Source organism: Phascolarctos cinereus, unplaced genomic scaffold (genome assembly GCF_003287225.1).
Source record: "Phascolarctos cinereus isolate Bilbo 61053 unplaced genomic scaffold, phaCin_HiC Scaffold_2;HRSCAF=192, whole genome shotgun sequence".
Taxonomy (NCBI): Eukaryota; Metazoa; Chordata; class Mammalia; order Diprotodontia; family Phascolarctidae; genus Phascolarctos; species Phascolarctos cinereus.
Window position 1 is genome coordinate 301,708,388 of NW_027555625.1, and position 18,563 is coordinate 301,726,950.

The window sequence follows — 18,563 nt, forward strand, 5'->3', positions numbered from 1 at the left end:
TGAAAAATAATGAGTATTATTTTGGATATATTGGCACTAGATTTGGAGTCAGAGTATCTGGGTTCAAATTTCATCCCTGACACTCTCTGTCACATACTCAGTGTATATGTCATTTAAGTTTTCTGAGTCTCAGTTTCTTCCTCTAAAAAATGAGAGGAGCAGACAAAATGGCTCCCAAGGTCCCTTCCAGTTTTAAATCTATTATCTTATAATCTAACTTTTACTGTAAAAAGAAATAAACAGAAAATTATGGGAAAGCCATATCCTCCCTTGAAAAGTTTTGAAATCCCTTTTATTTCAGACTCAGCAAAATTCAGATCTACTGAGCTTTCTTCAATTGGTAGAAATTATTTTACAGAGAAGAGAAACCTATATAAGTAAGTTCATACAGAAACTAGGCAAATCTCAATGAATTTAAAGAATTCAACAAATGATAATACAGATTATTTGCAATCATTTCCATTCCTGAATAGTGTTTAATATATAAAATTGCTCTCCTTTAATAGTTTTAATACAAAGGTTTTAATAGGGACTCATTGCATTTTTCCTAGGTCTAATGACTGTACAGATAGACATAATTTACCTCAGAGCAGTAATTACCAACCCTGGAGTTATGACACCTAGAACATTTGCTGCATGGTCAACCTTGCCCATAATTATGAAGAACATGCCACCACTACCAAAATAATATTATTTCAGAGAAGACAACGTAAGGAACTGCTTTTTCACAGTTATTGAGCAACTACTATCTGTTAGATCTTTTGTTATGTGCCAAGGGGGAAATGATGATTAGTAAGACCAAGACATTGCCCTTAAGATTATCTAGTCTAGTAGATAAATGAAGTCAAATGGAAGGCTATATGATGTAGTAGTGAAAGCACTGACGTGAGAATAACAGAATTCTGACAATACCCTCCATCCACTGGCTGTATGACCTCGGCAAATCATTTCACCCCTCTGGACCTCTAAGTCCTCATCTGTGAAATGACATGACTGTCTTAAGTAATTTCTAAGCTTTCATTCATTATATGGCAAGGATAATGTATTAATTTTGCATTTGATAAGAAATGGACTAGTTACGTCTCAAAAGAAAAAAAGTTTCAAATCAGCGTTTTCAAAATGTAATCAAATCATGTCTTTTTCAACTCTAATACTTAAATATTTTATGATTGGGAAAGAACACTGAATTTGGAAAAAGAGAACGTAGGTTCTAATCCCACCTATGGTACTTACCAGTTCATGGCCTTGGACAAGTAACAATTTTTCAGGTCTCAATTTCTTCATCTTTAAAATAAGGGTACTGTATTGGATGATCGCTTTTAGTCCTCAATACTATTACAACAGGAAAATGAACTATATTCCCAACTGGATATTTTGTTACTTTAAATTAGAGTTAAGTTTCTGTGAGGTACTCATCTTCTTGAACCTCCTAACATTAATAAATTCTTCTGCATTTCAAAAAGCTTTGTGTATTACTGCTAAATGCTAAAGTATTATTCAGTGGATTACAATAGAAAGCTATCAGAGTTCACTCAAAATTCTAAAAAATCAAAAGACCATAGAATATATGTGTATATGTATGTATATAAACTAACAGGTATAAATTTTTTTAGTTTTTTCCATTTTTTTCCAGTTCCAATTCTAACTGGAAAATAATACCAGGTAATACCATGACTCCAAAAGAGTCTGCAAGCAATTGAAGCTATAATATAAGCTTAGCTTAAATCTTACCTTCCTCTTCATCATCTTCTGGAGGGGAAGGTATCATTGAACTCTGGGACCCTGACTGTGGCAGGCGAAGGGAGGGACTGGCTGTGGTTTTTCTCCTTTCTCTTTCTGATTCACTCTCCAAGCATACAACTTCATATAGAGTGTCAGTGTTATTTTTTCTGTCTTTCTGTTTTATCTTTAGGAAAGAATGATATGAATTAGGCCCATTCATTAATCTGTGCTTTTGATTTGATGTAGCATTCAATTCAGCAAGCATTTAAGCATCTACCACGTGCAAAGCACTATGTTGGCTTTGCAGCTGAAAGAAAAACAAAACAAAACAAAAAAATAGTCCCTGCCCTCAAGGACCTTATGTTCCACTTGGAGTTAAACAACATGTACACAGATAGGCAAATACAACTGGAGGAGAGAGAGAGCAGTCAGTGGGAAGCGAGGAAATAAGGGCAAGGACTGGAGGCCAAGAATCAGATAATTTTTCTAGGAGTCTGGTTGTGAAATAAAAGAGATATAAGGTTATAATTTGAGGACAAGATTAAATGAAGGCTTTTTAAGGATAAGAGAAATCTGGGTATGTGTGTAGGTAGCAGGGGAGAACCAGTAGAGAAAAAGAATATGATGATTAGAGGGTGGGAATGATTGAAGAAACAAGCTTCCCAAAGAGAAAGGAAGTGTTGAAATCATAAGTGCAATTAACAAGGGTTTGGCCTTGGAAAAGAGAAAAGCCAAGTCTTTACCACAGCAAAGTAAGAGGGAATGATACAAATGGCTGTGAGGTACAGGATAGGTAACAATAGAGAGCTCAAGATGGAAAGCTTCTATTTTCTCAATAAAACAGAACTTGGGGGACAGTTGTGTAAGGGGCTTCAGGAAAAGAGATCTGAAATAGCTGCTTTGCGAAGTACAAAGGAACATGTAAGAAAATAAAACACCAAAGTTACTATAGAATACGTACAGGTGTACATATATGCATGCTACGTGGTTTAGCAGAACGGATGGGGCTAGGGAGCCAGGATATTTGGGTTTAAGTTGAGACTCTGCCACTCATTTGTTGTGTGTGACCCTGGGCAAGTTGCTGCACCCCAGGTCTTCATCTGTAATAGTTGGTACTGAAACAGAAGATCACTAAGGTTCCTTTCAGTTCTAAAATTATGTATTCTAAGACCCATTTCAGCTCAGAGATCTATGTTCTAACCTTCTATGTTCTAGGACCACGTCTCCCCTTCCCTTCTATATTCCAAGGCTTCTGTAGGCCTAAAGTTCTATGAATGTCCAGTCTATATCTTCTATGTACTGTCAAGAAACTTTGGCTTCTGTCCAGTTCCTTCCTATCTCATTTGACGGTATTCTAAATGGACTAAATGGGAACTGTTTTCATCCTATCAAAACTTAAAAAGGTACTTCTTTAATGTTGTCCCATCTAAGGCTGCTTAATAATCACCGCAGTTGGGAATACTTCCAACCTAAAAAAAGTACTGAGCTGTCACATTTTTTGGGGGGCGGGTGTGGGGGAGGAGAGTGGGTCTGAGAAGGACTGAAATCAACATTGAATATATGTGTAGGAGCAGCGAGGTGGTGCAGTGGATAGAGCACCAGCCCTGGAGTCAGGAGGACCTGAACTGAAATCCGGCCTTAGACACCTGACATTTACTAGTTGTGTGACCCTGGGCAAGTCACTTAGCCCCACTGCCTGGCCAAAAAAAAATATGTGTGTATTTAAACATTTGTGAAAATTACTGTTTTTCCTTATTTGAAGAGCAAAAAATTGATGACCAAGATAAGTTTGGTGTCCACAGGAAATTTTGCCCTACAAGGAAAAACTCTCACTGCTGGGGCTAACAGAATTTTAAAAATGGAAGTATTTTGTGCTTAATTTTTGGCAAGCAAATAATGAAAATGCCCTTACAACCCAAACTAGAAATAAGAAAAATGGAGAACACAACAAATGCAGAAATTAAGAAAACTATTAGAGACTGACCAAGAAGGTTATTAGTCCAACAACTGGTTAGTCACAATTTAAGCCAGTATTCTACCATCAGTCAGTTACTGAGATCTCATTAAGAATCGACAATATGCCCTCAGATATCAGAATGAACACTTCTTCAGATACACTGTACTGCAGGTTGACAAAACTGAGAATTTAAGAGAATTGGATGAATATTTACAATACTATAAAATGTTCAGCTGACAAAAAGAGGAAATAAAGCAAAACAGACAAATCTCTGAAGAAAAACGAATAGATCATTAATGATCTGATTAAACTTGATAAAAAAGGTACTGGGATAATATGGGTATACCTTAAGAGTCAAAGAACATGTAAACTTAATACTACACATAAACTGTTTTCAAATGTAATCATTTTTCCCAGACAAATATTTGGGGCTTTTGGCATTAGTTTTTGAAATTTTCCTCATTACATTAAAAAATGATTCATCCAAATAAGGAGAAAAGTGGTAGAATAAACTTGGGATATTCCCTCCTTTATTTCTGCTTTATTGTTAGGGAAATATAAAACTAGATCATTTCTACTATTAGTATGCCACTTAGAATGGGTGTAAAACAATCTAGTAGGTTCATCAAAAGGTTAGGTTTGCAGTAGGAACATGTTTAACTCTGCTTTCCATCCCACATGAAGTTATTTTTGGCAAAGTGATTCTAGGTTAAAAGAGATGGTGTTAGACAAAGTATCATACTGAAATATTTTATAAAACGATGTGCAGAATTCAAATTAATCTTACCCACTGTGAATCCCTACAGGTCTACATGGATTGCAGAATATGTATATGTGGTTATTTCATAGGGGACTATAGATAATCAAATGGAGAGAAGCTACAAAAATCTGAGGAAGATCAGAATAGGTTTGGTACTCTGAGATTTACAAAGAGGATCCTAGGCAAAAAGACTACAGCACAGTTCAATTATATTAGGTTAGAAGTAGGGACATATCTGATATTATTTCTCACAACAACCCTGTAAAATAGGTAGTATAAGTCACCATTTCCATTTCACTGAAGCAAAAACTCAAGCTGGAAAATGGGAAATGTCTTGGCCAAAGTCCCATGGAAAGACGTAGAGTCAAGACTGTGATTTAGGTTTCCTGATTACCAAGTCTAGTGACTCTTCCACATGCAATTTCGGAAACTTGTAAAAAATAAAATGAAATTATAATAAATAAATAAGAAAATAAATAATAAATAAAATTAGCCATTTCCAAAAGGTGCTTACCCTAAAAAACCAAAAAACAAAAAGGGGGCAGCTAGGTGGTGCAGTGGATAGAGTACTGGCCCTGAAGTCAGGAGGACCTGAGTTCAAATCCGACCTTAGACCAAACACGTGACACTTACTAGCTGTGTGACCCTGGGCAAGTCACTTAACCCCAACTGCCTAAAAACAGAACAAAACAAAAGATGCTTACCCTAAGGTAAATATTCAAACAGATCTGTGATTTCATCAATCTGAATATTCTGTCCAATGACGCAGATTATAGCCCATTCATGTATGCTTATCCTGTGCAACTCTTGATCTTGTCCTCCCAAGTATGCTTTAGGGATTTTACCCAATGTACTGGGGCGGGGGGGGGGTCTTCCTGGCATCTTGAGGACGCCAATGGAACAAACAAGTCGTCCAATGGTTATTCCTATCTCTTACCATGTCTTTAAAAAAACCCACACATATTTTATGACATCCTTTATCCTGCTTCTCCTTTGTAATTCTTTGTAATACACTGCAGTCTGTTCTTGCTTACCATGTACCTCTCAGCTGCCCTTTGGGTAATTCTTAACTTCAATCTTTGAAAACTAGTGTTCCATAATTTATAGCTATACAATATCAACAAAAGAATAATGCCATTAAAAAGATAATATTTTGGGTCAGGGGAAGCTTAAGTTGTTAACAGAAAATTGCAATTTCCCCAAAGTAATCCAAGATGCTCTCTTCTTGTTCAAATGAATCCAATGCAGTAGCTTATTCATTTGCTACTCCCCACAGATTGCCTATCTAACTGCATATAGGTCTGGACAATAGATATTCTTTATCTACTGATTTTTTTCTTTTGAGGCAATCAGGGTTAGGTGACTTGCCCAGGGTCACACAGCTAGTAAGTGTCTGAAGCTGGATTTGAATTCAAGTTCTCCTGACTCTAGGACCAGTGCTCTAAACCCTCTACTGATTTTTTTCTTGTGTGGGTAGTTCGATTAAACTCTTTTGAGTGATTATGGATCCCAATTAGGAGGCTCTCCAATGTTCTTTCAGGTAGTTACCTAACTTCCTCTATTTGCCAGACACTGTGCTAAGTGCTAGAGAAAGACAAAAACAGTCTCTGCTACCAAAGAGCTCACGGTGTAGTGGAAAAGACAGAATACAAACAATTATGTACAAACAAACTCTATACAGGAAAAATTGGAGATAACCAGTAAAGGGGAAGCACTAGCATTAATGTGGATGAGAAAGAGCTTCTTCCAAAAGGGGAGGACTTTAGCTGAGACTTGAAGAAAGCTGGGCTGTGGAGAAGAGAAGGGAGAGAGTGTCAGACATGGGGTTGAGTTAATGAAAATGCAGAGCTGTGACATGGAATGTCTGGTGAAAGGACCAGCAAGCAGGCCAGTGCTACTGGATCACAGAGTAGATGGAGGGCTTTGGGGGGTAGGAGGGGAAGAGGATGAGAGAGAGGAAGTAGGGAAGAGAGAGGAGACAAGCTTTAGAAACATTAATTTGACTGCCAAAAAGTTGGACTGTATTGAGGAGAACTTGAGGCAAGGAGACCAAACAGCAGGCTATAGCAATATTCCACGTATGAAGTAACAATGGTCCACACCAGGGTGGTGACAGTGTCAGAGAAGAGAAGGGGGTGTTGAAGTTAGAAATAAGGACTTGTTCTGGAGCTTGATACAATTAGAACAATACCATCTGCTAATAAGAGCACGTGAAAGAAAGATTTTAACCATTTCTAGGGAATATTTCTTCAATTTGGACTGCTGTGACAGCAAACACCTTTGGTGAATGTGTGTCTCCCTGTTTTAATCCTCATTTGATATTAATGATATGAGGTTTATTGAAGAGAGTTATGCTTGTTATCGCTTTCAAGGAATCTTGTATAATGTTGATGGAGAGAGCCTTTAAAGTGGCAATTTGCTGAACTAAATTAAATGTTTTTTTACGTTCAACAATCATGCTATTGAAATCACTAGGGAGCAGAACATTGTCTCACTTGTTTTCATCAAGGAAACAAGTCTCAGAAATCTCAAGGAGGCTAATATATAAGATAAGTTCTGATCTAATTAATTGTGACATATCGGAGGCAATATGGTCATAACAGAATGTAACCTTAAAAAGGTAATCCAAGAAGTGAAGTATTTTCAGTGTCTCCAGAACTGCTTAGGAGGTAAAGGATGTTCTGGCTGTTAAGCACCTGTTATTCTGGCACTTAGCAAATGCCTAGCACATGTCAATGTTGTGTAATAAGTGCTTGTTGACTAATGACTGTTATCAAATCAGAAACATAGAATTTGTGCATCAAAAACTCTACAGGTCATCTAATTCAAACCATATCTGAGCAAAATTCTTATTTAACAATACAACATCCCTCACATGGATCTGTTGGAAAATCTCTGGTGAAGTGGAACCTTCTGAGGAAACTAATTAAACACTTATTATCATCTGAAATTACCTGAGGACAGTGAAAAATATGTTGAAAAATAAGATTAGAAATAAGAAATGAAAGACTCCAAAAACTTACAGACTACAAAGAAGCTTCATACCTATATATCACTTTCTTCAGAAATGGAGTCATAGGCATTGGACGTGCAAGCATCCAGTGACTTTAAAAATTAAATGAACAGCATAAAAGACAAGAAACAACTAGTTACCAAAATGTGAATCATTTTTAATTAAGTGTACAGTTAGATCAACTTATCAGCGCAAAGATCAAAGTGATCAACATATTAGAAGAATGAAAATGAGAAAGATATGGCATATAATCAAGAGAACTCCAGCCTGTCTTGTTTACATAAGCTGCAGATATGAAATAAATGGGGAACAGGTAAAAGAACAAATATAGAAAAAAGAACAGAACTTTACTAAGAAAAATTAACTAATGTAAATCAACAACCCAACATAACACATAACCCCAACAAGCTTACAAACCACTGTAGCCAGCCAAAGTTTACTCTCCTGATCAAAAGGCAGACAGTAACTAAGGGCAATACTAGTGTAGGCAATACATGCATTTAATAAATTTTGTGGAGGAAGATGGTAGAGAACATGATCACAATTACATCATAAAGCAGATGGTCCCAATGACATGAAATCTTAGGGAGCAATATGAACAATTAAAAATGGAAAAGATCTGTGATGATTTCTCTAATAATCTCTTTTGCTGATTACTAACAAATACTACAGTTGGACCCTTCAAATCACAGACTAAGGAAGGAGAAATGGCTAAACGAGCCCAAAATGGGAAAAGCAATTGGAATGAACCAAGCAAGAGAGAAGATCTATGTTGGAGGTGAAATTATTTTGAGGATATTAAGGACTCCTTTTGAGGTACAGAATGAGAAAGCAGTCAAACAGCTAGGACTTCTTAAGCTACCTAGAAAGGGGGAAGTTATGAAAGGCTTGGAAAAAAATATTATCAAAAAGACAACTGAAAAAATATCAGTAACTACTATTGATAAGGATATTTTCCTATGACATTAAAATTTTTTGAGACCAATTTATGCAGACATGGAGGACATCTTGATGAAGGAATCAGCAAAGGTAGCAGGCAGTGACATTACACAGAAGAACAGAAGTCAGATAACTAAGAAGAAGAGAAAATATAAGATTCCACCAGACTTGTTTACTATAAAAAAGTATTTGGGTAGAGCAAAATGACATCTTGAAGACTTTCCCTCCCAACAAGCTGTCAACCATGCAAATGTCAGTATCATACATGATTCCTTCAAAGAGGTAACAATAGAGATAATACTGCCCAATGATCTTCTGATAATTACTATCAAACACTCATAAAATAGACATATTTCTCACCAAAGATATTTGTCACTTTCATGGACAGATTCTAGTACAGAGTTAAAATCAAAGAGAAAGTCCCTATAAATAGCAAAGTCCTGTAGAAAATCTGGTTGGCAGATGACATTGTGCTCACTGTATCAAACTATCGAACTTTATTAAGCCTCCTAAGTGCGATCTAATCAAAGTACTTTGGCTTAATTACCCAAAAGCCAAGCAGATAACGAATTCTTATTATCCAGACTAAGGCATACATTTGGATGGACAACTCACAGATCTGGTACATTAGTACATACATCTTGGACAAATGATCTTGCTCTTAGAGAACAAGCTAAAATCAGAATTTTAAAAAGTATAGGAGAGCAGATTGGATTGCTCTGGAAGTTGCGCAGGACTTTTAATCATTCCTAGTTTCTTTGTCAAACAAAAGCCCACCTTTTAAACATCGGTAATCTACCAGTGATGCCGTATGGCTGTGAGTCACTGAATATCATCTCTAGAATTAAGTAAAGGGTCTCCTAAAGACAACACAGAGAGGCATGGTAGGAATGAGCAGGCTGCAGGATATTAGCAATAAAGAACTGTAGAAGGGAGGATTCTGGGAAGATGGTGAAGTAGGTCAGAAAATACCAGGCTCTCTAGATTTCCTCTACAAACAAGGCAAAATAGCACTGCAGGATGAACATACAACAGCAAAAACAAATAAGAGTTGGGGCAGAACAGTGGTCCTCCTGGTACAATTGGAGAAGACCTTAAGAAAGACCCCAGGAACTCTAAAAGTCAAAGACTAGGCCCTTGATACTATTCACTTAAGGTTCTGACTGAGAAAGGAGGCAAACAGCCCAGTGTCCTTTCTTTTTACCTCATAACTGTAACAGTATGTTCCTAAAGATCTTCTGTAAAACAAAATATTCAAAACAGCATTCTCTTAGGCATCAAAAAAAAAAAAGTAAACACTGGGCATTCAACTACTGGGAAATGGCCAAACAAACTGTGAGACATGCTAAATTATTTTACTATAAGAAATGATAAAATTATAAAGAATTTAGAAAGAAACAAGAAGACTGGAACAATGTGATGCAGAATAAAGAAAGCAAGATTAATATTGTGTACAATGCCTATAATAATGTGAATGATATTTTAAAAATGCAATCAAACTCTGATAAACAGTGAAACATTGGCCTTAGAAAACTGAAACGGAAACATTTTCCAGCCCTTGGCAGAAAGGTGGGGACTATGGATGTGGAATGGCACAAATTCTCAGATGCAGTTGCTTGTCATTGACTGGCTTTGCTTCAATGTTTTTCTTCATTACAAGGAAAGATTTCAGTTGGATGGGGCTAAGGGGAAGTGATTTTGATGTTAAAAAAAAGGCAAAAATATAATTTAAAAATAAATGAAATAATGGCTTCCAAGAGATTGTACCTTTATCAATTTTAGTAAATAATATTTTAAATGCTCTATTTTTATGTTCTACAAAATGCAGATAATACTATTTGTATTATTCTTTATCACAGAGCTATTGTGAGAAAAGTGCTTGGTAAAATTTCCAGTACTAGAGAAATATAAGCTCTTATTACTTAAGAAAAATATTTAAGCCATCAACCAAAACCACGTTCCCAAACCCAAGAACAAACTCTTGAAAGGGACAAAATTAATCTTTATCAATCCATATATTTAAAAACATAGATATCAGAAGATAAAAAGCGTGTCTCTAATTTTAGGGTGTTAGATCAAATAAATGCCTTTGAATTGAAGACAAGTCAGTTCTAGATTTATTTTTCACCCTAAGAATTGTGCAGAAGGGATCAATACCTGTTTTAGCTTCAAAAAGAAGTTTTCAGTAGTGCTACGCTTGCTGAAGGGCCAGAATAGCCTCTCATTAGGTGAACAAACTCGGACTTTTGTCTCTAGAAGAAACCGGACAGGTTCCTGCACTTCTGTTATGACCAAATCAACAGCTGCAGTCATGAACAGCACTTTGTCTGAAGACAGAGAGAGAGAGAGAGAAAAGGATAGCAACTTATTTGTATGCTTAATACAAACACGTTCCTCTTAATTCTGCAAAATAAACTTTAGCAAATTTTGACACGGTAGCATATAATAAAATAATTAAAATAAGTCTCCATTAAGGAAATTACATATCTTAGAAATATCAACAGGAAGATGAATACATAAGGCAAGATAAGCTGCGGTCTAATTAATTGTAAAATGTCTGAAGCAATGCTCTTCCATCAAGGTAAAGAAAAAGACTGAAACCAATGACAAAAAGTCCTTTGCAATAACTTTCTACCTAAAAGAAATATTATTTTGCTTACAGCTCAAATCATATTTCAACAAATTCCAACAGACTGGAACTCGAAAGAGATGTGGAGATTATTTGGTCTACCGCCTTAATTTTACAGATGAAGAAACTGAGGTAGCAAGGTCATAACTTGCACAAAATCACCATGCTGATTAGTAGCAAATAAGGAGTAGCTTCTGTTAGAAACAGGTTGTCTCAGTTACAGGCAAAATATGGGCTTGAGGGTTTGGATTTAGGTAATGTTGCGTTTCTGTTGTTGGTATTTGCTATAACACAATCTGAGCTGTGTTGACTTCATGCCAATGATGACAACAGTTTGAAGCTTACTGGAGGCATGAACACAAACATCTGTGAGGGAAAAAAAATACCTTTTGGTGTTTCTTCATTTACAACCTGGAAGTGTGGGGATTTAGGGTTCCAGCTACCAGTAATGATGTAAGACTTCCCATCTGAACTTTTCCCCATAGATTCCTAAGGAAAAGAGTGAAAGTAAGCCTGAGCCAAAATGGGACTTAGCAATAGTTAATGTTCATTTTGCTGCCTCTTCAAAAACAGTAGCTGATATTTATATGCTCATTACAATTTATAAAGCAAATTATATATTCTCTTGATACATACAACAACCCAGTGAGAATGGTAGGATAAGGATTAACAATACCATTTCGTAGATGAGGAAACAGAGGTACAAAGAGGGTGCAATTTGTCAGAGGTCATATGGCCTTTTGGATGGATCTAAAACTGTACTGTAGAGACACCAAGAATAGGGCTCTTTCAACTGTACTGCCTGTTCTCCTACAAAGTGAAATTAGAGCTACACATGCATGAAAAAGTGAGCTCAAGGGAGTAAAGGTCTCCAAGCACTTTGCTTTATGAACTTGGTAAGTTCCTTAAAAGTTACTTCTAAAAGGAATGGCTTCAATATGAATAAAGCTTTAAATATAGTAGGTGAACTCAACTTCTAAAGGCATCCTAAAGCACATCCTTGCGTAAAATAAAAAAACCTCCCTTAACTTATCTGTTTTATAAATTAGATTTTCCTACCTCGGTTTAGCTGAAAGTGGGTTGCAGAAGCATTAGTGTTAAATAGGGACTCAGTGGTTTGGGAAGACAACATTTTGTATACGGAAGGAAACAAAATACAAAAGTTAAATTCTAAAGAAGAGTCCTTTCACCAATTAATAAAAGAGATCCACTATGTCAATATAGAAGTTTGGAGTATACAAACTACTTTTAAACACATCATCTCATTTGATTCACAGACTCACAGAATGTTGGTCTGAAGGGCTCTCAGAGAATACTCAGTGTGACTCTCTTCCCTTTATAAGATAAAAGATTAAAGGCCAGGAAAGCTGAAAAACTTGTTACTAGTAAGCTACACAGTATGGTGTAGCGGAAAAAGGACTGGGCGTGACCAGTTGTGTGATCTAGGGCAATTATATACCTGTAAAATTAACAACAGCTGTGGTATACAATAGGGTTGTCACCAAAATTCAATGAGATAATGTGTATAAAACACTTTGCAAACCTGAAGCATTTTCTACATGTCAGTTATTGTTGTTAGTAGAGAAAAAAAAAACAAGAAAAATAACCTCAGTTCACAAATACTTGATTTCTTTGCAAAGCTTTGCTTTAATCAGCAATTAGCACCAGCTAATTTTGAGAGTACAAGTACTTTGCAAAACAGTCTGGTGAATGATAATCTAAGATTGTAGCTAATACATTCTCATAAAACAACAAAATGCATTGTAAAAAGAAAAATAAATCTATCGTACAACTGATATTATTCATTTCATAAGAACATACATTGTTGACATGGAAGGAAAAAAGAAGCAGAAGTCTAATGAAACAGACTGCCAGGATTTCTATAGTCAACTCTTTTCAACCACAGTGAAGGGAGAACTCCCACATCTGGACTCTAACACTGCTGATATGCTGCACAAAGAGGGAGGTGGTGTTCTTACTCATCTTTCACTAACTGAGCATCTCCTCTGTATGCACCAGACACTGTGCAAAGAACTGGGAATACAAAAAAAAAAAAAAGACAAAAACAGATCCTGCTCTTAGAAAGTTCAGTCTAACAGGAAAAAAAGAAAAAATGAGCTAGACAAGAACAAAGACACGAAGAGTATATCTGTTCTGAAGGGAACACAAAATTTAAAGCAGCTCAAGATTCAATAACTAAGTTATCTCCAAGATGGAGTTGTTTGGCTCAGCAAACACCTTTTGGCTTTCCAGGTCATCAGGTACTATGAAATATTCCTTAAAGAGAAGTACTCCAGTGTGAAAAGTTAGGAATAAATGAATCTGAAGAGGCAGAAGGGCTTCATGACCTGGGTCAGAAGACTGGCAGGGAGAGAGAACCCAAGAGTTGTGCAGAGTACCAAGGGCAAAAAAATCTCTGAGCAGGTCCAACTGAGAAACGAACTGGAAAGTCTTCCCAAAAAGAGAGTCAGGTACTCTTTGGAGAAAGCACCTGCTTGTTATATATGGAATGATAGATGACATAGATCCGTAAGTACTGACAGGTGGGGCATTAGCCAGTAAAAGTCAGATGGAAGAAGAGATAAATAATGTAGGTTGATGACTCCCTGCTAAGGGGTATTAAGGCAGCTATTTGTCAACCTTATAGCAAATGGCTACCACCCACTTTTGTTGGAAATTCATGTGGACATAAATGATATTGCCAGAAAGAACCTAGAAAGGATTGATAAAGATTATGAAGTCTTGAGAAAGAAACTGAGGACCATATTAAAGGTAAAGATGATGTTTTCATCACTACTGCTCATTGAAGGTGAGGGATTCAGAAGAGAAAACTAGACTTGAAAAATAGGCAATTAGTTTAGAAGATGCTATCTGAAAAAAGGGATCTGAATTTCTGCACCATGGCATAAGATACAAGAATGAGATATTCCTAGGCAAAAATGGAGTGCACTTAACAAGTGCTGGTAAGAGTTAAATTACTGGAGCAGCTAGGAGGCACAGCAAATAGAGCACCCGCCCTGGAGTCAGGAGGACCTGAGTTCAAATCTGACCTCAGATACTTGATGCTTTACTAGCTGTGTGACCCTGGACAAGTCACTTAACCCCATTGCCTAGCCAAAAAAAAAAAAAAGTTAAATTGCCTAGTCTTGCAATCTAATCATATGTGCTTTAAACTGAGAGGGATGAAATTGCCTGTGTACATATGAGCTGGATACTATTGAGTAGTTATAACATAGGAAGAATACAAACGAAATACGAGTTCACAAAAAACAAAATCCAATAAAATCAATAATAAAACCTATGGCATAAGATGCCTACATTCAAATGTACAAAGTATGGCTAATCAACAACAGGGACTAGTGATTCTAATTCAAGCAAGAAAATTCAACTTTTCACCAAGAATTGGTGAAATGAGACCTATAAACTATAATATGGCTCAGAAGAAGCAGGATAGGTAAAAAGGGTCAAGTAGTAGAATGAATATTTAAAAACTGACTCATGAATAAGCCCAGGAACAACAGGAGGGAAACATCAATCAATCAACAAGCCTTTATTAAGCGTAAATTTTTGCCAGGCTTTGCTCTATGAGCTGGATATAAAGACAAAAATGAAATAGTCCTTGCTCTCAAGGTGCTGACATTCTACCAGGAAAGACAACATATATATATATATATATATATATATATATGTGTGTGTGTGTGTATGTATGTATATATATAAATATATATATATACATATATATATATATATACATATATATATATACATATATATATATATATACACATATATATACACAGACAAATATAAAACAAATAAATAAATAATGATTTTTGGAGGAGGGTAAGGGTAGAAGTGAGAAGACAGTAGGAACTGCAGAATCAGCAAATGATCAGTAAGCTAAGCACTAAAGAAACCAGGCATTCTAAGAGGCAGAAATGAGAGAGTAGATTCCAGACAGAAAGGTCAGCCAGTGAAAAGGAATGTAAATAGGTGATGGCATATTATATGTGTGGAACAGTAAACAGGTCGCTTTAGTTGAACCAACTAGTATGTGAAGGAGAGTCATATAAAAGCCTGGAAAGGTAGGTTAAGGCCATGTTCTGAAGGGCTTTAAATGCCAAACAAGGGATTTAATATTTGAATGTGAATGTAACTGGGAACCACCAGAGTTTATCGAGTCCAGAGAAATAACATGGTCAGACCTGTACTTTATTTTATTTTATTTTTTGGCTAGGCAATGGGGTTAAGTGGCTTGCCCAGGGTCACACAGCTAGTAAGTGTCAAGTGTCTGAGGCCAGATTTGAACTCAAGTCCTCCTGACTCCAGAGCCTGTGCTCTTATCCATTGTGCCAACTAGCTGCCCCCAGACCTGTACTTTAGGATATTCTCTTTAACGGCTCTGTTAAGGAGAGACACTTGAAATGGGACCAATCTGGAGGACACAGGACCAGTCTAGACAAACTGGTGATGGGGGCGCTATGTGAACAGAAAGACTGGGACAAAAGCAAAACAATGCTGTACAAGTAGAATATGCAAGACATGGCAACTGACTGGATATTCAGGATGAAGAAAACTTATAAGTTGAAAATGATTTCAACGTTGTGAACCTAGGTGAGTGAAAGGACAGTCGTTCTCTTAACAAAATTAGAGAAGTTCAGAAAAGGAGTGGAGTCTATTAGGTCTGTATTCCAAAGAGATAATGAAAAATGGAAAAAGACCCACATGTACAAAACTATTTATAGCAGCTCTTTTTGTAGTGGCAAAGAACTGGAAATTGAGGGGGATGCCCATCAATTGGGAAGTGGCTGAACAACTTGTGGTATATGAAGGTAATGGAATACTATTGTACTATAAGAAATAATGACCATATAGGTTTCAGATAAACCTGGAAAGACTTACACGGACTGATGCAAAGTGAAGTGAGCAGAACCAGAACACTGTACACAGTAACAGTAACATTGTTCGATGATTAACTTTGACACACTTAGCTCTTCTCAGCAATACAACGGTGTAAGACAATTCCAAAAAACTCATGATGGAAAATACTATCCACATCCAGGGAAAGAACTATGGAGTCTGAACGCAGATCGAACTATACTATTTTCTCTCTTTTTTCCCCCTTTTGTTTTGATTCTTCTTTCACAACATGGCTAATGTAGAAATATGATGATTTTGATTATACATGTATAACCTATATCAGATTGCTTGCTGTCTTGGGGAGGGGGGAGGAAAGAGAATGATAAAAAAATCTGGAACTCAAAATCTTATAAAAGTGAATGTTGAAAACTATGTGTAATTGGAAAAAATAAAATACTATTAAGTGGGGGAAAAAAAGAAAGAAAAGGAGTTTTGTTTGAGGAATGTTGAGTTTGAGGATATCCATTTTGGAATGTCCAACAGGCAACTGGTAATGAGGGATTAAAACTCAAGAGAGGGACTAGGGCCAGATATATAAATCTGGCTTCATCTGCTATAGTGGGGTCATAAAGGATGAGGATTGAGAAAAAGCTAATAAACTTGGCAGTTAAGAGATGATAGTAACTTTGGAGAGAGCAGTTTCAGCTGAGTGAAGAACTATAAAAACATGAAAGATCAGAAAATGAGGTGGACTGGTCATGTAATAAGAATGAGAAGCAAGAGATGAGCAAGCAAGAGACATCCTGGCAATATTCAAAAACAAAAAGAATTAAAGGAAGACATCCAACAGGTTGAGGATTTAGAATTAAGTAGCGTAGAAGGCTAGAGATTTTCAGTGTGTACCTAACCACTGAACTGTGAGGTACGCACATCCTCTCTCATTTGGACTAAACCAACAGTTTCCTAATCTACCTTTCTGCTTAATATCTCTCTCTTTTTCAATCCTTCCTCTACATCTACCAAAGCGACTTTCCTAAAGCACATTACTCCCTCACTCCATAAATTTCAGTGGCTTCTATTGCTTCCAGGATCTCTACTTGGTATTTTTTTGTTACTCAACAAGAGAGTTAGACTACACTGGGGATTCTTAACCCGGGTTCATGAATTTGTTTTTAAAAATTAATTTTATAATTGCATTTCAATATAATTGTTTTTGTTTGTAATTTTACGTATTTAAAAAATTATTTGGAAAAAGGTCCATAGGCTTCACCAGACTGTCAAAGGAATCCATGACACAAAAAAGGTTAAGAACCTCTGGACTAGATGACTTCTAAGTCCCCTTCTACTCTTAAATCATACAAAATTACACATTCTGTGAAGGATCTATAATTTTAAAGATATGGATATTCCCACACAGACTACAGAAAGCAAAAGCTATAAGGGACCTCAGAGATCATCTGGTTCAATCTCTTCATTTTATGGTGGAAAAAAAGAGGCCTAGAGAAGATAAGGAGGCAGCTAGATAGTTCAGTGGATAGAGCACTAGGTCTGGAGTCAGGAAGACTCGGGTTCAAATCTGGCCTCAGACACTAGCTGTGTGACCTTGGGCAAGTCACTTAACCTCTGTTTGCCTTAATCCACTGGAGAAGGAAAGGGCAAACCATTTCAGTATCTTTGCCAAGAAAACCCCATGGACAGTACTGATGTGATTAGGTTCACAGGGTCACAAAGAGCTGGCCACAATTAAATGACTGAACAACAAGAGAAGATAAATGACTTGCCTAATGTTACATAGGTAGTATGTAACCCTCCACAGGTATCATTTGAACCTATATATGCTGACTCCAAATCTAGTGATTTCTACCATTCTCAAAGTATGGTTGTAGGGACAGGGAGAGGAAGAAGAGTGAACTGTTCTTTACTGAGAAAATCAAATATAAATCTGCCAACAAAACATGATCATACCAGATCTAGTAAGTGCATGTCACTATTCCGCACATCTTTTCCAGGGCTGAGGAGAAGGCCAAAACATCTGCAAAAAACAAGTACCAATATTAACTTGGAAAAAGAAAACCACATGTAGTAAATAAAGTTTAAAATACAAAGCAACTGGTCAATTTATGATACTCTGATTGAAAATTTGAAGTTTATTAAAACTGTCAGTCAATTTCCTACTATCCTTTCATAGATGTCTTCCTCAAATATTTCACCTGAACATGCAAGTCATCCAGGGTTTTCAAAGGCTATGCCTAGCAGAGTGAAAGGTATGGTAGGTACAATTAAGTTAGAAATACTTTAAGGACAGGATTATCAATAGATAATGTACCATTCAAGGACCAGGCAAGTGAAATGCAGAGTGATTCATCACCAAAGACTTTGCTACAAGTTGAATATTTTGACAACGAATCACCTAGACAATACACGAAGGCATGAAAGGGCAGCAATCAGTATTGGTAGAAAGGATACCCAAACTAACAAAATTGCAGATTCCTAAAATGTTTAATATTTCTAATCTCACATATTTATGATTGGCAAAAATATAACCTTTGTTTCTCAATGAAACAAAAAAAGATAAACAAGTACCATAAAACTGAAAAATAAGGCCATATTTTATTTAGTCAGACTATTTCTCTGGTAAACATGCCAGGACAAAATCCAGGGAAAATACGGCAGATTGCAAAGA

The 18,563-nt window shown here is 36.4% G+C and overlaps 1 protein-coding gene across 5 annotated transcripts in view; it reads right to left on the reverse strand.

Annotated features, from left to right (window-relative positions):
* The window catches only part of RABGAP1 (RAB GTPase activating protein 1), a 219,971-nt gene that overhangs the window by 119,102 nt on the left and 82,306 nt on the right, over positions 1-18,563 (reverse strand). For all 5 annotated transcript variants that reach the window (XM_020967635.2, XM_020967638.2, XM_020967636.2 and 2 more), the window contains 4 exons: positions 17,846-17,912; positions 11,407-11,509; positions 10,549-10,718; positions 1,732-1,906 (listed from right to left, as the gene is read on the reverse strand). In XM_020967635.2, coding sequence (XP_020823294.1) covers positions 1,732-1,906; positions 10,549-10,718; positions 11,407-11,509; positions 17,846-17,912 — 515 coding nt within the window. The remainder of the gene's footprint in view (positions 1-1,731; positions 1,907-10,548; positions 10,719-11,406; positions 11,510-17,845; positions 17,913-18,563) is intronic.